Raw genomic sequence first — 18,567 nt, forward strand, 5'->3', positions numbered from 1 at the left:
GATGGCGCTGTGCACCACACTTTCTCCCGGGAGTGCTCCCAAGCCTAGATGCTATGAGAGCTCTCTACAAGGTTTCTTTTAAAAAAGGGCCATTATACTGTAAATGTTGACAACAAACAAAGATAAATAGTCTTTTAATTAGGTAAATAAAAGGCTGAGCTCAGAAATTGGAAAATAAATAATTATCAGACAGTTTTACAAATCATTGTTCAATCTGACATACATGCAACACAATGTTAACAATTAAATGTTTCCTGTGTAGATAATCTCGTATATGTACCATCAACATGTCTGTTAATTTAATTAAACGTGTTTCAGTCACACTTTTACAAGTATGGCTAATCCTGTGTAAAAAACATGGAGATTAAGACTTTTGCGCATACTTGATATTATTAAGTATTTTGTATGAATATTATAAAAATGCAGACTTCTAATGTGTGAATCCTTACAATTCAAATCAAGAATCATGGTATTATTCACCACCCAAATAAATGTTTATTAATTTACATATTTATAAGGTTTAAAATCCAATCTTTCTTTCTTCGGATTTCAATCGCAGACTACTCTCATGTTTACACCACATTTTGTGATTTGCAAGGAGATAAAAACAATACATAAAATTCTCTGTACAATATCGTTTTATATATTTCTTAAACCATTCTGATTATGCATTAAGAAAGGAACAAAGATGAATTTGTATAGTGCAAAAAAACCTTGACTATCTCCCAACAGTTGTACACTGTTCATACAATACTATGAAAAGGTTTAAACATGAGAAATGAAGCCAGAAGCAAAGTTGGTACATATGCCAAATATCTCAAATCGACACCTGAATCACAATCTATGGCTACCCTTCATACTGATTCTGTAAGAATATATTGTATGTTATGCATAATCCCAACATCCCCACTTAAATATAGCATTTGATAATTCATTCAAATAAAATAGATAAGGGTAAGAGTTTTCTTTTGACACAGTGTTTAAGCTAAATTCTCTGCATATTATTTTCCTGTGAATGCACGTGTGGCTAAGATGGTAAATTGTTTTGTTTGTGGGAGTCCCAGAAGTAACACAGTTAAAAACGGTTTATTTCTGGTTCTTCAGCAGTTCATCAATCTGGGTTTTGTACATGTTCTTCACGTCTTCAAGGTCGAGTCTCAGCTCCTCTGCCTCTTCAGCCTTTTCTCCATACATCTGCAGGATAGTGTTGTGCCTCTGCTCCAGATCCTGCAATGCACAACCACACTAATTAGAAGAACCTTTGCAGATACAGCATAAAGGTATCCTGTATCTGCTTGTACAGCCCTTACCTTGAGTTGAACTTTCAACTTGGGGATCTCCTTCACCATCTCCTCCATCTCATCGTTTTGATTGGTGAGTCGGACCAGCTCTTCTGCCATCACAGAACGACTCCTCTCTAGACTGGATATCTCAAGCTGCAAAAACAGGAGGACAGAAAGAGGGTACAACGCAATGTTTTTTAGTGCAAAGCATGATCCCTTTTTTTATCCAAATGTTAATTTTGCTGTTGATATGTTTTGTTTTACCATATTTAAATACTTTTTTGTAACTGTAAGGAAACATTGCAGATTTGGCCAACCTTCTGTCTGCAGACAGGTGGTGCTGACACAAGCAGAACCATCAAACTAATACAAACATTTTTAAGAAGCTTTATGTAGCTTTGTTCTGAATTGCTACCTGCAGTTGTGTTATCTCTCCTTCTCTGAGTTTGAGCTGGGACTGGAGGTTCTCTATGAAGCTGGAGCCTCCAGACAGCCTGGCGGCCTCGTACAGGTTGGTCCCGCTCATCGACATCGACATGGTCATGGTACCCAGAGAGTGGTCTAAACAGTCATCCTGTGGAAGAATGAAACAAAAGTACAGGGCGGGTCAAGCTACACAAATCAAAGCATGCACGGACAGACTAATCATCGTGATCATTCCCAGCGTGTACCTGGGAGAGAATAGAGGTGTGTAGACCAGCATTGTCTGCCCCACTGATGGAGCTAGAGCGGGACAAGGAGGGTGTGGAAGAGGCTGGAGGTTCTCCTACAGAGTGGGTCAAGGTCTTCCGCTCCTAATAGGAAAAAAATTCACAACTTTAACAGAACAGAATGAAGACATCTTAACTGTTTAAATTGAGAATTCTCAAGGGATGAAACAGACTAAACATTGATAATATCTTAATAGTCCTAAACCTTTTCCTTGAGGGCCTCATGTGCCAGGTAGCATTTCTTCTTCTCTTGCTCCACCTTCATCTTCTCCATCTCTAATTGATTGGTCAGCAGCAGCTGGTGGAAGAAGCAAAACGATGCACATGAGGGACTTGTTTCATAGAGGAGAACAACAAGAGTAGGAGGGAGCATTAAGGTACCTTTTCTTTCTTGGTCTCTTCTACCATGCGAATGTGTTCTCCTCGTAGATTTTCCAAATCAACGTGCTCCCTACATTGAGATAACGAGCAATAAGTCACTACAAACAATCAACTGTATCACAGACAAAACCAGTGAAATACCCCATAAGAGACGCCCATAATTAAATTAGACGAGCAAGTGTACAATATAATGACAATCTAACAATATAACTGAAAAAAGGAGATATACTGTTCCCCAATCGGCCACAAGCTGTATACAATATTAGCTTAAATTGTCATATTTTCAGAGAAACATAATTTACACCTTTCAGTAGGAGTTAAAAAGTCTCCAAGGTAGCCAGGGGTCAAACTAAGTATCTTCTACTCCGTAATCAAATGCGTTAACCATTGAACCACTAGCCCTTTAACAGTGACTTGACTTCTCACAAAAGTTAACCATGTGGCAGAGAGGCCAAGTGTGCATGCATGAGTGCTGCCAGGGGGGCGTCCCTCTGGCCTCTGCTTCACACTCTGCATCACAGATGGGTTTGTTGTGAGACAAAAACCCTCTCCAGGAATCATTAGCATTACAAGGAGAGATGTGGTAACTGCATTTTACCTCAACAGTTCCACACGTTTGTTTCTACCCAGAGAAAACTATGTCAATTATATTCACAATTTAAACATGTAAAACATCCAACAAAAGTTAGATAATCACGGTAAAATAATAAAGAAATAATAAGTCAATGCAGCATAAAATTCACTGTCTACTAATGTTTTAAAATATGGTTTCCAATAACAATGACATAAATAAAGCTAACTTCAGACAAGACAAAAACATTTGGACTCAGCACTTATTGATCAACCTTATCAGTTCACATTCTAGGCTTGAGTTTTAAGTTGCACTTTGCTACCTGCTGCTCTCATCCTCAAGTTTCTCTCTCTTGGTCTTCTCAGCATCCACCTGTGCCAGGAGTCGGGCCTTCTCCTGACGGAACAGGGAGTTCTGGGACTCCAGAGAGGCCAGCTGGGACTTGATGGCCAGAAGGTCTTCTGTTGCTGATCGTTCCTTCTCCACTGCAACAGCCAGCTGTGCCTGGGCATCCGCTGTTGAAAAGAAAAGGGAGACCAAAAAAAGATGTAAAGCGTTTTGCTTACTTTGTACAAAACTGTATTTTGGCTTTTGTTTTACACATACAGTAAAACTCCTCTTACCTAGCCTATCAGAGATGTTCTTCTCCAGTTTTTCCCAGGATGCAGTCTGTCCACCCAGTGAGGCCTGTAAGTTCTCAATCTGCCGCAGTAGGGGTCGTGTTGCCGAGGTAACACTCTGACTGAGCTCCTGGTTCCTTGTCTCTGCCTCCTGAAGCCTCTGTGGAAGATGAAACGACAAAAACGGTGTGCATTCATTTAATTAATTCTGCCTGGTCAAACTTCTGGTTATTTCTACCTCTTGCCAAAGGGAACCAGCATGGTAGGACATTTTCTAACCAGCATATTATGTTACCTGCTGCAGCTCACTGATTTCCTCCCTCAAATAATCTTCTTTTCTTCCTTGCTGTTGCTCAGCCCTCTGCAGAGCCAGTCTCAGGTCAGCCACCTATACACAACATTAAAGAGAGTTAATAAAGGATTTACTGTTAAACTTTGCAGTGTTTCAAGTGAATGTGTAATACAGAAAGTAAGGAACAATAAATCAGAAACTGTTCAGGCTTACTTTCATCTATGTGTGAAATTACATAAAAAAATACAGCATTAGTATGCTTTATTGGCCTTGGTAACTGACAATTTCTATCTGGCTTAGGTAGCATCTCCAACAAAATAGTCAAGAACATGCTGTAGACATTCACTATAATCACCATTGCAATTTTGAGAATGAAACAGGTGCAGTGGAATAAAATCTGGGTATAGTGAAGAAAGCACACACCGTCAACCATGTGTGCTTGTATGAATGAGTAATCATAACAGGTAAATATTTGGTTCTGGGCCACAGTATCTCCTGTACTAGGGGAAATTATTTGCAGCAAATAAAAGCTGCACAACTGACTCCCCTTTGAGTATTGAGGTTTATTGAAGCTGCACCAAAGCCTACTGTAGAGTAAACGTATCGTGTAACGCATGCAAGGTGTGTTGGGTTGCTCATGCAGCAGCAAACTAGCATGTCTGATGAGCCTTCGACGCTTTACTTACATGCAAAGCCAACAGATGTGTCTACAGCCCGAGTCTGTTTTACCTGATCGGCCAGAGCCTCTTGTTGCATCCTGGCCTCCTCCTGAGCCTTCTCGAGAGCCAGGCTCAGCTGCCCCTTGGCCTGTGTTTCCCTGCTGTGAGCTGCCTCTTCGGCCTCACTCGTTCTGCTGACATGTGCCTTGTGAAGTACTGCCAGCTCCCTGACAACAGAGACGTTGAAGTAGACCATCAACATCATAACCCTATTACAGTGCCGTCCCTATTTTTAAGAACAGTGGGACATTTGTTGTTGTCTGGCTCTGTACTTCAGCACACTGGAGCTGAAATGAAACAATGACGATGGGGCATTTATTATTTAAGTACATGCCTATTTGTACGATAACTCTCTGTCCCCGTCAAACTGGGGGACTATGTATTAAAGTGGTTACGATTCCCTTACTGTTCACTCAATGTAGATATAAACATCTTCAAATAAAAAGGTGGAAGTCAACACGTTAACCTACATTTTCATTGCATCATTTCAAATCCAATACACCCAAGTACCTCACAATAAATGTGTCACCTTTCAAATACATAGTCTGGACTGTTTACTTTGCAAACCATGAAATATTCAATGAGGTGTAAAGTACAATACAATTGCTGGCTTGTGAGATTAAATTCACAGTCAGAGCCCTCGTCGTCGTTAGTATTCAGTTTCAACAGAAGGGTGTGTCAGTGTTTACTTATAAGAGCTGTCCAGAGCAGCCTGGAGGCTCCTGTTCGTCTCCTGCAGCTCCTCAGAGTCGGTCTGCAGCCTGCTGAGCTCCTTCTCCTGCCGCTCCACCACAGCGTTCAACTTCTTGATGTTCTCCCTGTGCTGTTTCTCCACCTCTTCCTTCCCATCTAGAACCTAAAACACACAAAAAACACTTGACTTTCAGCCATGATTATACTACATTTGGTTACTTAAGCTAATCATAACTAATACTATAAAATAGTGAAAAGTGCTGTTACTGATAAAAAAAAATGTCAAGACTTTGGGGAAAAATAAATAATGTTTTACATAGGTAATGATAAAATACAAACAGATAGCGGTAATTAAAGTGGTAAATGGATGACAAGTAACATAACAACACCATGAAAATTAATTATAATTTTTTCCATCCCCACACAGGCAAAACATTCAGAAGCGTTGTAAATAAATGTACTTATGCAAGTTAGACAGTGTAGGATAACAAGTCCCATCTGGTGACATTAACTCAAGTTTTTTCTAATTAAAAGCCAAAAGCATGTCAAACAATTGAATAGCAAAAATAGTCCATAGCCATTTTATTGCGCCTTCTAACAACACCAAACCCCAACTGGTCAACCTCACTTCCTCCAATTGAAACAAAGTAACATCAGGATGGAAATGCTGCTAACTCAAACTGTTAGTTTTGAATAGGTTTACTAGAGCAAGCCTAAATTTGCTTGTAAAAAAATATTACATCTTAACTTAAGATTTAAACCTCACAATGAAACAAACTTGAAATTTAATTCGAACAACACTTAAATGAAAACGTGGGGTAAAAAAATCTAACTAAAATGTAGATAAAGTTCCTCTGAATCAAAATGAATAGTAACTGATAACGACAACTTATTCCCATATCACTAAACCTCAAAAGTGCTTAAAGCAGTCCTTTCACAATTGCACTCAAAACATTAATTCTATCGTTCAACCAACATTTTTAGCTATGCAATAAAATCCGACCTGCTGCAGTTGCCTGAGCTCCTCCTCCTGCTCCTTGATTTTCCTCTGTTGCTTGGTGATCCTTGTGTCGCTTTCCTTCTCCTTCACACGCAGTTTCTTGATGATGTTGCTGTGCTGCAGCTGCTGCTTGGACAACTTTTCGCCTGAAAGTGACAAAAATAAGTCTTTCACGGCTTAGTGCTGTCCTGACCACAACTTTTTTTGAAGTTAGATATAGTAAAAGCAGCTTTGGTACTATGTGAGACCGATCTGGCTTTATGTTGAACATTTCCTCTCTGGAGTGGTATTAAGTGGGTTGGTGGAGGTGAAGAATTATAGTCTGCTACATAAATGAGTCTTACCTTCCTCCAGCAGGCCTCTGATCTGCTCTTCCTTCTCTCTGATGATCTCCAGTGTATCACTGGAGTGAAGTCTTGTAGAAAGCTCCTCTCGCAGGCCTTTTATTTCCTGTTGCATAGAGAAATGTCCTCTTTGACACAGACTTTGGACATTTGGATTTTTAATTTCAACATAATAGTAGATAAATATGGGTTAGTTAAAAAAACAATAAACCCTTTTTAGCTATTGGAAAACTAATCTAAATGTACTGCTGATGGAGTAGAAGGAGAGTGGAGCCTCAGATCCCTTACCTTCTTGGCTATGTCTCTTTCTTTGCATGCCAGCTGACCCTTCCTCTCCACATCTGCTATGCGCTGTGTGAACTCATCCTTTAGGGACTGAACAGTGGAGCTCTCCTCCTTCAAGGTTATCACTTCACTAGAGGATGAACAGAGTCATTAGTGGAGGAGCATTTTGTCAAATGCTATACAGCCTCAGAGCCAAGACTGCTTGTAAAGCTCTGCAGGAGTAGATTATTTTAAGAATTTAACAATCACTGTGACTTAATGAAAACATTTTGTTTCAGTGTAGTTACGATAATTACATAATTAAATAAAAGGTATATAAATAAATACCAAATAAAACTTGATTGTAGCTTCATTCACAAGATCAACAAGTTCATTACCCAATACGGTGGCACTATGTTACCTTGTCTGGTAAAACAGGTTTCTTAACATTGTTTACAGTGCCATTGTGTACCAGGTGTGTGTGTCGTATACTCACTCTTTGAGGTTGTCACACTGCTCCTCCAGCCTGGCCTTGTCTTTGCTGACTGCCAGCAGCTGAGACTCTCTCTTCTCAAGGCGGCTTGAGAGCTCGTCAATGACCTGCAACATGTCCACAACATTGTATTGTGTTTAAAACAGCAGATGCACAGAATAGCCTAAAAATAAAAATTCACTCATAAGAAGAGTAGTGTGATCTTGCTTAAATATACTGTGAGGGTTTTATGGTTGCCTTCTTCGTATAACATAACAAATTCTGTGATAAAGAGAAATACTGATTTTTGAACCAATGTTTTTGACCAACATTTCTGACAATATATTGGCAGATATTTTAAAATACACTAGAGTTCATTGTTTTCAAACACATGGCAAAATTGCAATTAAATCTATTAGACGGGTGAAACAAGCTCTAAATAATTTATGGAAATATGACGTGATAGTGTAGCAAAGTTATTCATATCTATTTTGCATTAAGGCTTAGAAAAATACTGAGCTGGTTGAAATGCAAACAGTTGTTACCGCAGAGTTATACTTATTTTTCAATTATTTTCTTATATACCATGTACATGTTTTTTTTCAGAGCAGTGTGTGTATATACTGTGTATATATATATAGATATCATATTTGTTTTTAACTTTTTCAAAGAGTGGCAAGACAAACAGTCCATACTGAAGGTAAGGTGTTTATGAAGTTGAAACTAAATTGACTTTGTCAACATACATAACTTACATATGTATATGTAGATAAAACAAATATTAACAATTGATACTGTCAGCCACATAGGAACACAATGGTTATAATACCTTTTGAAGCTCCAAAATCTGAACGGTCGAGACACTTTTCATCTCTTCTGTGATTGGTGGAGTGATCTGTTCCTCAGCTTTGGAGGTGAGATCAGAGAGTGTGACATTAGCCTCAGATTCCTGTTCCATCAACTCTTCTGGCTGCTCACTGTTGACAGGTGTAGCACTCCGCCCACTCTCCTCCATCTCATCCAGCGATTGCTCCCTCATTGTTTCTGTAAAGCCCTCTTCCTCATCTTCTTCCTTTTCCGCCACTCCATCTTCCTCCTGCTGGCATACAGCTGACGATACTGTTAAAGGCGTAGGGCCTGCAGTGACAGACGCTAGTGTCCGACTGCCAGGGATGTCATCATCTGAGTTAACCTCACTGACACTCCGGCTATCCAATGACTGCACACTGAATGAATCTATACGTTCAAATGCGTCCGAGGACGAGCCACAGCTCTCTGTGAGTTTGGAATAGTCCTCCAGACGGGGGAAATCTCCACAGGTGGAGGCAGTGAGGAGCTGGAAGGAGCCCTGCATCAGGTGAAGGCCAGCCTTGCCCTCCCCAGTTTCTTGTCTGGAGCTGGCTGAACTCTCACTCAACACGGACTCATGGTCAAGCACTTCAATGTCACTGGTGGTAGAGGTTCCTGAGGAGAAAGCGCTGACTGGTGGAGAGGGGGTATCATTTTGACGGTCCTCCACCTTTGAGTCTTTATGCTCTATGAGTACTTCCTTAGATGGTGGGGAGGGCGAAGGATCACAAGGTGTAGAGTTCATAGGTTCAGAGGTGACAGCAGCAGGTTCTGGTGAATCTGTAGTGTCCTGCTCAATCTGGTGATCTGGTGGAGTCTCTGACTGCTCTGTTTCTGTGTCTACAGAAACTGTAGAGCCAACATCTGTTTTTCCACTGCTCTTGTCACTGTCAGGGTTACAAGGAAGGTCACTGGAAGAAGATGGAGAAACCGGCTGCAGGAGGATAGTGTCTGCATAAGGTTCTGCTGGTGCGGACTCAAGCTCTACTGGCTGGTTCTCAGCAACTGTCTGGTTCTCATGACTCTCATCGTCAGGTGCTGACATTTCAGTCTCCACTTCTTTTTGTGCCACGGCCTCTTCGTCGTTTTTCTTTTCCTTCTCCTGAGGCCGCCCTTGAGACTTAGCAGGGGGCACAGACACTACCTGGGTGTTGGTGACACCTTGTACATCTCCGGGAGGCAGAAAAGCACTAAAAAAGTTTTCGGATTCATCCACAACTGTGCGGGTGACAGGCGTAGTAATGGCCTCAGAGGAAGGAGGAGGAGTGGTGGTCTTTTCCTCAGGAGGCGCTTCCCACTGCGTCATTCCCCATCCTCCACTTAGTGACAGCTTCCCAGGTATTGTAACATCTGACAAAAAAAAAGAAATGGTACCACCAGTTGTAGCAGTAATCTGAAATATGCATATAGCAACATTAGCTTTTACCACCCTATGTTACACTACTTACCATCAAAGGGCATTACAACGGTGTCACCCCACTGGTCCTCTTCTTTGATGTCCAGAACTCGGTCGATTGACTTCTGAGCCGTCGTTAAAGCTTGTTTGGCGAAGCTGGAGAGATGAGACGCGTTGAACCAACTCATTGTGGCTGTTTAGGCTAACGTGAGCTACCTATCACCGAGTTGTGACTCGTATCTAACAGTGGATTTTGACGTTAACACACAAAGTTAAACTGTCTTTGCATTTCTCGTTATCAACGATAACCTGCTGCGAATAATACTTCGCAATTTCCAACTTTTGTTCTGTCCAGAAAAGCTTTGTTGACAGCTCGCTGCCGCTTAGCTAGCTAGTTAGCAAAGCTGTCTAGCCACCGCATAGCGTCACTGTGGAGGGACAGCATCTATCCGAGAGACAGCTCTCAAAACTGGCCCGTTGGCATTCAACATCGCATCATTTCTCATCTAGACATACAGGTATCTCTAATACCGTATCTAGAACTCTACGCCAGCTAAAAGCAAGAGCATTCCCAGGCGTAATCCAAGCTTTTTCCGGCTCCTTTGCTCGACCGTCATCGTTTGTTTTGGTCGCTCTCAACTTGCAGCCCCGCTAGCATTAGCCTCTACTTCCTTTCCACGTAGCACGATGACGTCACGGTCCGTCCGACTAGTCGACTGGTCAGTCTGGGCATGAAATGCTGTGATAAGGGTGCGTGTAATAATAATAATAATAATAATAATAATAATAATAATAATAATAATAATAATAATAATAATTAAGCCTTTATTAGTCCCACAATGGGGAAATTTTTTCTCTGCATTTAACCCATCCCGGAGGAGCAGTGGGCTGCAATGAAGCGCCCGGGGAGCAACTTGGGGTTAGGTGTCTTGCTCAAGGACACCTCGGCATGTTGCCGGTAGAGGGGTTTGAACCATCAACCTTGTGGTTACGGGACAAGCGCTCTACCTCATGTGCCACAGCCGCACACGTATACATTCAATATGAGTATTTGTGTTTCAGCCTGCTTTAGTTGTTAGCTGATACCTTAATAAAATAAATGTGGTTTCTATTGATAAATGGAATCAAACCGGCTCTGAAGTGAAGTGGCTCTTAGACAGTAAGGTCAACTTTACATGCTTTATCTTGAGTGAAAACCTTTTAGTTCCCACAAATCCATGTGAGCATATAAAGAAAAAAGAAACTTTGTAAGAAAAACATTTTTATTCCAGTTCACACATCATTATCATTGTTTGCCAACTACCACTTCAGTGGTTTCTGCAATTAAAAAACTGATAAATAAATATTCAAAACCAGACCATGTACACAATAATATTTACCAAATGAACCATTTTTTGTCTCTTTGCTTGCACGTAGCACGCTTTAGGTTGTAGTGCAGTTAACACAATAATGCATAAACCCTCACCATTTGCAGATAATGTATCAACAAAAGAAAAGACAAGGTATGAACTATGATTTTGGCTTTTCAGTGCAAAACGTTAGTCAATAAGTACATTAAAACAATGAAATGAAGTACACTCATTTACACTGTGACTGAATACACTGTAAACGGTTCCAGTTTTTAGACCATTTTAAATATTCTGCATTCATAGTTGGCCATGAAATCAACTGGTTGTGGAGTGCTTAAATCAATCCTATGAGGTAAAGCAGAGTCTGAACAACATGGTCTGGGGTGTGGTGGCATCAGCTACAGCCAGCTCTTGTCCGTCATTCAGCCCCAGCTCTAAAAGAAAACATGTTCAGAACAGTAGTGAGTCAACATATTCACAGTAAATTCATCTCACCAATTTAGAGTGTAGGCATTGCCATTTCTGGGAAATAAAATTCTGTAAATAAAGCACCTCACCTTTCAGGGTTTTAGACAGATTTGGCCGTGTCCTCTGTTCAATTGAAACTACAGACTGCAAGACAAAATACCAACTGAATGTAAGCTTAAACCAAAACAGGAATGATTGCCTTATTATATCAATAATAATAAAAAGACAAAAAGTGTGAAACCAGAGGTTAATTACCTGTAAATATAATGTTTTGTTCTTTCCTTCCACTGTTGCGGTTATAGCAGGTGATTTCATTTGTCTGAAGAAAATACAGTATATTTGGTTGTTGAAGGTAATGTGTAATGTACAACAAAAAATATAACAGCAAGCAAATATAACCATAAGCAGAAGTTAAGTAGTAGAGTGCAGAAATAAGTAATAAATCAATATAAGGCTGCTAAACCTACAGGGAGGCACTCTCAGTCAGGTGGTCCAACAACTCCTGGAGTTTGGAAGATGGAGAAAAGTGCAAGTCCAGAGGTACTTGGCTGCAGGCTGAACAGTTTTCCTGCATAAGAAGTGAATGTTAACATGTGTTTTGCAAAAAGGCAAATATATTACTGTTGCAATTATGAGCTGGCAGATCAAACCTTGGCAGGGACAAACCTTGCGTTCTGCCTCAAACGTGTAGGTGTACAGGCCGTCAACATCGTTAAAGACCATGTAGTTGTTGAGAGGTATATAGGCACTGCAGATGCAAAAGGTAATGCCATGAGAAATAATGAGAGGCCAACATGGTTTAAACAGATTTTCACTTTGTGCTTATGGCTGCCAAGCAGAACCTGCAAACTCACCTTGATGCTATTTTGAAAACCTCGGTGGCGCAAGCAGCTGGTTAAAACAAACAAGGATGTAAAATTATCTCCGGGTAGAATGTTCTGTTTACAGGAAGGTATTATACTCATTTCTGTTTGGAAATGATTAACTCTTCAATGACAGGGCATCCAATCTTTGATAAAGGCATCAGATCCACAGCTCTCCAACACAACTTCACATTTATTCAAGCTACTTACCAGCTATGACAGCATTTGTAGACGCTACAGCAGGAATTATCCTCTTTACAACACCTGCAACAATTAAATACAATATAGAAAATATAAATTTTCTGTACTTCTGCAGTAAACAATCAAAGACATAAAAGTTATATACATCTGCTGATCAGAGCAAACATCAATAAGACATTAAAGTTGCAAAGTTTTACCATTTTTCTTGCACATAAAGAAATTGTATTTTAAAGACACAAGCAAAAGTATCAAACTTCCAAAATCATTCAGACAACAAATTTAGCTGTTTTATGTTATTTGGCTCGCCTTCCAGCTGAGCTGCAAATAAAGTAGCAGTGTTCTGTTGGTGACAGATAGATGTGCTATGTGTGCTCACCCTGGGTTAGTCTGTATGTGACTCCTGTTATGTTGAACTCTGCTGCCCTCTCCAGGGATCTCTGGTACACCCACTGGATGTGCTCTGGGTCATCCCCATCCAGGACCACACCATCTAATCCAAATACACACAAACGAGAAGTTTTAAAATGTCTTAAATGTCAGGAGTCAGGTTTGTTGAGTCTCTTAATAAACATTTGAAACATTACAAAGACCATTGAGCAAAAATGATAACTTCAATGTAATGCGTACCTCCAAAGGGCATCTTTTTCGGCCACAGCAGCATCCTGACATACTCAATGCAATGTTCTGGCAAACGAGGCATGGAGGCTATTGTACACATGGGGAAGTTGATCTACAAAGACAGGTGCATTTTTAGCAACAACAACTTGACCATGATATGATTCTGTAAGACCTCTATGTCGTGGTTGTAAATCTTTTTTTTTAATGTTAAAAAATGCTACCTCACCTGAGGAGGGTAAAGCTCAAGGGTACAGTCGATGCAGGCAGTCATGCCAGGGAGGATGACTCTGGCGTTGCCTTTAAAGCCTTCAGTCCCACCATCAATTAGAGGAATGATGGAACCTGGGTCTAAGACACCATCCTCATAAACCAGCAAAGAAAGCTGCAGAGGAAGACAAAGAGTCATTACAAAAAACATGTTCCTTTTAGCACATGTTACAGCTTTACCATTTTAAATTCAGCCAATGAAGGATAGACATTTTTGGGGAAAAAACTGTTGGCAAAAGTATTGAAACAAAAGTACTGTGACAGAGACTGCAGTAAAGAGGAACCACTTACCAGCATACCATTCATCCACCTCCTGGCAACTATAGAGTCCAGTCCACAGACAATTATATGGAATTCTAGATGAATGATAGAAAGATGCATTGTAGTTCTGAAAAATGTAACGCTGTATCATAAAAATATCATGTAAAATAATCATCAGTGGCTATATGAGAGGTAAACAACGGTAATGGAGTGCTTTGAAGCAGTGTTTTAGTAAGGGAACCAGTGTTCACCGAAATAACAAACAAGTTATAAATAAAATACATTTTTAGCTCTTATTAACTTCTGGAATGGCTTTTTAGTCTTTTCTTTTGATCACATGTAGTTATTTTTGTGAAAAGTATAGTAAGTGTATCGAAACCGTAAACCCCGTAAATCGTGACCCCCTCTCCAATCCCACATTGGGAAAGTTGCAACTGAAAAGTCTTAATGATACTTACGTCTGTAGAATGTTTCATCTAAGTCTTGAATTTTCTTAAAATGTCTGCACAAAGCATTAAGGAGAAGTTAAGTTTGGAAAGAATGTCAACCTACTTTCACAACCCAACAACTAAGGTCAGTGTCTATTCTACGTTTTGAAATAGTCTTTAAATAGTTTCTGACATGGGGATTAGCTGCTTGCACCAATTTACACCTTTAAATCACGTGGATTGTTGGTTGGAGTTTTTTTTAACAACAACATTTATATTAAGCATCTTAAAACTTGCAATAGTTGTTCAATCAAAAGGATACGGGACTACACAGCATCCAGGTATGCGGTTGTTGACGAAATCGGCTGCAATGTCCGCCTTGGGTCGTCCTACATCTTTTGGCCTGGTCAACATCAAACACACAATTAAAGAACATGTCTGATTGCTTCAAACATTACATTAAACGATAATACAGGAACGAAATTGACATAGAATGTTTCACATAATTTTTCTGACCTGAAGAGAAACTGTCGATTTAGGTTTGACACATCAATGGTGTCCATGTCAACAACATGAATGTTGCGGAAGCCTGATAAAGCCTGAGCCACAACATGAACAAAAACAAATAAAATGTTGGCCATTCGTTCAAGCATAAATCATACTGTCCAAATATTTCTAAAATATAATAGTTATCATACCAGGTCTTTCAGCAGCTCACATCCCAGACCACCAGCACCAATGACCAAGATTTTGCAGGTTTCTAGCATAAACTGCAACGACTGTGGAGAGAAGCGATGAAGACATTATATATTAAAGCAATGCGAGATGACCCAGGTGACAATTACAAAACTTGAATAATTCCGATCCCGGTAGTTGTTACCTCTGTGCTGGGTTCAAAGTCAGGATGCGTGAAGGGCCCCGACCTTTCAAGAAACTTTTGGATATGGTTCCACCGACCCTCCCACTCACAGGTGCGTCCACAGCCTCCATCAACCACCATCCTGTAAACAACAACACAAGTACATTTAGGATGTGTCATCAGCAGTATTGGATGGTGCATGGCATGCATAACATTGTATTGTTTTATATTACACAAAAACTTCTACGTCTACTGGGAACATGCAAAAAAAAGCAAAAAAAAAAACAGCAATCAATCAAAACCTAAACATAATATTGTGATTATCTGTCACATAGTATTTAAAGTTCACAGCAGGTCATGCAATCATTTATCAGGTTCATAGAGTTTTATTATAACAGTCACTTGTGTTTTGATGTCTGTCCTATGTCAGCGTCTGCTCTAACGGGGGTAACGTAGTGTTATCTAACAGCTCCATGGAAACATATTAAATCATTTATCATACTTCTGACATGTGGGCGTTTCTGCTGACCGTCTGGCTCTTTTAGGGTTATATGGCGTTAGTCTGTTGACTGGACAGTTCCCGGCGGCTAGGCTAGGTGAATAGCTAGCATGTCAACTGTAAGAAGGTAGAGTAAAAGCCTCTCACTTTGCATAGAGGTGGAAGGTACCATCTATGTTTTACTGTATAGACGTGTTAGCTACTCACGAGGAACTGGTCAGTAGCTTTGACCCCAGCCTAGAGTCACCGTGCTCTCTCTATAACAAATGTCAGATTAGCTTCTCCAGGTAGCTAACGTTAACCTTCCCCCTGCCTGGTCACCTCAAACCTTCCGCCAGTTCTACCAATTCATCACTAACTTCTCAGTCAGCTCCACTACCCTCCTTCTTTTCTTCTCCCTAAAAAGAGAGAATAAAAGAAGGTTCATTCATGCTGTGCTTTCGTAGGTTAATGAGATTTGAAAGCATCTTTCGGGCAGTTAATGACTGTGTTTCTTGCTTGGTTCTTCGGCAGCTACTTACGGCTCATCCGCGTCCGCCATGTTTAGCCACTTATATGCCTTCAAATGCCGACGTCGACGGTAGTAAATACAAAGACTTGAGGCATAATATCAAAATTCTCGTAAAATTGGGTAGATTTAGAAGAAGTTTTAATATGAGCCGAACACAGCTTTTGTGTCACGAAGTTAGGCTCTGCAGGTGATAAAAGGCATATCATCTAACTTAGCATTAGCTATGTAGTTTTAGCTGAATTTCAATATTTCCGATAGTTCTGAAGGCAGCATTGTCAACAGTCCACTACAATGACGGTAGATACACCACAGATCCAGCAGGTGACAGCATTTACATTTTATTTAGAGACGTACGGTGTATCCATCACTGTGCACACCTACAGTTGATGATATCAAACTGTATTTCTGTCACAAATGTTAATGGTAAAAGAGTGTATTTAGCAAAGATGTCCAAACTTTGGCATGTTTTCATGCAACATTTGCAAGTCTGTAAGAATCTAGGACATTGGAGCAGTGGGGTTACATTACATTACATTACATTACAGTCATTTAGCAGACGCTTTTATCCAAAGCGACTTACAATAAGTGTATTCAACATAGCTATTCAAGAGAAATACTAGTCACCAGAAGTCATCAGTGAATCTCCTTTCTTAAGCAAGCATCTAAGAGCATAACAATTAATAATAGTAAATAGTTAAATTATTGACTCTACCAGTAATTACTTGATAATTGCTCTGCTCTGTATGGTTCAGCCCTATAACTTCAGCAATTACCTATAAAACCAGCTAACAGTCAAGGAGGGAAAGGAAGAGAGAAATGGCCCATTTGAGTTAAATAAACCTGTTTCAAGAGCATAATCAAATTTTCATGGATTCAAACTATAGCTGGATCATTCATTTAATCTTTCAATTTATTTACAGCCCTTCTCCTTGTGTTGTTATTATGTAATTTACGTGTAAATAAACATCTAAACAAAAGCACTGTGTTAACTTCATAATGATGAACTTTGTCACAGATTTATTGCTTTTGGTTGCTTTGTTGTGAATGGCTACATGAGGCACCTAGCATGAATAAGACATGAAATTGAGATCCTGTTATTAAGTTTAATGACTTTACTAGTGAGGGCGTCTCCCTCACGTAACTGATTTACGGTGTCCACATTGTGCTAATGAATCTGGGTGTTTAATCTCTCATTATAGAATGATTAATAAACCTTGGACGGGCTTCTATGCGTTTTAAGAGACATGCCTGTGGGCACATGAACATAATTAATCCATCTGTCTGCAACCCCTCCTATATTATAGGAGATGTATTCTGCAGAGGTCACCAAAGATCTGCCTAATGTATGCACTGATAGCATGGTGGTGCTCTCAAATAATTTGGGATACTATGGATACTGTGTGTGTGCGTGTGTGTGTCTGAAAGAGAGTGAAAGAGAGAGAGAGAGCATGCACAGCATGATATAGAGCTTCTTTTCCCTCAGAGTTTTGATGATTTGAATGGTTTGATGGAGTATCAAGATTTTTTTCAGATTTTTTAATGAGATGTTCCAAATGACAGCCTCCGAAAACTGATAACTAAAAATAACTGCTGCGGCCATGTCCTTCATAGCTGACTGCCTGCCATCTCAGCCCTCCTCTCTCTCTTTCTATTTGTTCTGTCTGTCTTGTCCTCTTTCATTTAACCTCTGCTATGCTCTCATGTTAAACAAAAGGGAAATGAGATGGAAGCCCATGGGACACTTAAAAATCAGCTTTATTATGAATGAAGACTATTGCTGTGGGAGTATTGCTCAAGGGCACGTCAGTAGGTATGATTGTGCCCAGATATTAAGTTTCAAGCAATGTCTCCTTTATTGGTTTTGCCTCCAGCATTGTTTCAAAGGTCTTTAAAGCGTCAACTGTTGTTGAATGCAGACTGGATCTAAAGGAGGGCAGAAGGGACTAGAAGTCAAAATATCGTCCATAGTTGACACATTTTTATAGATTCCATTGAAATGCCATCTGTCATTCCCCCACCTTAAGCAGGGAAACTCTGAATGTCACTGCCGTGCCTTTGAGGTGACCCAGCTTTCTGCCATCCATCACAGCCAACTACAGTCAGCGTATCCATGCAGAGATTGAAGAGTCCAGTGGTAAATAGACCATTACTTGAAATACTTGATCGTAGCGGGCTATCAGTAATGTGACACCTTGCTGGGGAGAAAAACCTCAGAGGAGCTGTTGATGTTTTCCAATATTTCCTCATCTAGCTCTCCAGTTTTTTCAGAAAACCTTTTGCCTCTGCATGCGTCGACATGGGCATCAGGGGTTGTCAGATTTACGGCCTCATATATCTCCATACCCATTTGCAATTTGATGGCTCCCTGTCAGGACGTCCAAAGTGGTGTTGATTGTGCTAATGATAATGTGTCAGCAGTGTGTCCCGTGTTAGGCCCAGAGCGGGGCTGCCAGCCAGAAGAAAAGGAGACGCTACAGGCTGATGTTGTGTTCTACTGTAGTAAGTGATTGATGACTTTCTCTGTTGCAGTGCTTTGATTAGGACTCCAGTGATTTATAGCCACTGCTCACAATTCAATTAGACTCCATATATACACTCAACAAAACAGTGTTGTCTTGCTATATGAGCCCAATATGTGTGTGTTGGTGC

At 40.2% G+C, this 18,567-nt stretch overlaps 2 protein-coding genes across 7 annotated transcripts; both read right to left on the bottom strand.

The window, feature by feature from the left end:
• Window positions 1–160: 160 nt before the first annotated feature.
• On the bottom strand, window positions 161–10,251 carry tmf1 (TATA element modulatory factor 1). Its single transcript, XM_054616610.1, has 17 exons — window positions 9,647–10,251; window positions 8,179–9,548; window positions 7,374–7,477; window positions 6,902–7,028; window positions 6,614–6,719; window positions 6,273–6,415; window positions 5,266–5,432; window positions 4,587–4,743; window positions 3,861–3,953; window positions 3,569–3,725; window positions 3,268–3,460; window positions 2,375–2,444; window positions 2,199–2,291; window positions 1,955–2,077; window positions 1,699–1,857; window positions 1,311–1,436; window positions 161–1,227 (listed from the first exon to the last, which is right to left on the bottom strand). Exons 1-17 carry the CDS (start codon window positions 9,780–9,782, stop codon window positions 1,087–1,089), a joined length of 3,465 nt encoding a protein of 1,154 aa, XP_054472585.1. The 5' UTR covers window positions 9,783–10,251; the 3' UTR covers window positions 161–1,086.
• Window positions 10,252–10,858: 607 nt separating this feature from the next.
• uba3 (ubiquitin-like modifier activating enzyme 3) lies at window positions 10,859–15,968 on the bottom strand. 6 transcript variants are annotated; one of them, XM_054616806.1, is made up of 18 exons: window positions 15,929–15,968; window positions 15,767–15,805; window positions 14,930–15,050; window positions 14,748–14,828; window positions 14,566–14,648; window positions 14,372–14,452; window positions 14,080–14,123; window positions 13,652–13,716; window positions 13,320–13,475; window positions 13,103–13,205; window positions 12,852–12,965; window positions 12,485–12,538; window positions 12,266–12,302; window positions 12,078–12,159; window positions 11,879–11,979; window positions 11,667–11,730; window positions 11,501–11,555; window positions 10,865–11,377 (listed from the first exon to the last, which is right to left on the bottom strand). In XM_054616806.1, exons 1-18 carry the CDS (start codon window positions 15,946–15,948, stop codon window positions 11,289–11,291), a joined length of 1,389 nt encoding a protein of 462 aa, XP_054472781.1. In that variant the 5' UTR covers window positions 15,949–15,968; the 3' UTR covers window positions 10,865–11,288. The 6 variants fall into 6 exon arrangements, with proteins under 6 accessions (XP_054472780.1, XP_054472781.1, XP_054472783.1 ...); XM_054616808.1 differs by lacking the exon at window positions 15,929–15,968 and adding an exon at window positions 15,411–15,524 and having other exon boundaries at window positions 15,615–15,862; XM_054616805.1 differs by having other exon boundaries at window positions 10,859–11,377; window positions 15,767–15,934.
• Between the last annotated feature and the right edge of the window lie 2,599 nt (window positions 15,969–18,567).

This window comes from Anoplopoma fimbria, chromosome 17, assembly GCF_027596085.1.
Source record: "Anoplopoma fimbria isolate UVic2021 breed Golden Eagle Sablefish chromosome 17, Afim_UVic_2022, whole genome shotgun sequence".
Lineage (NCBI taxonomy): Eukaryota > Metazoa > Chordata > Actinopteri > Perciformes > Anoplopomatidae > Anoplopoma > Anoplopoma fimbria.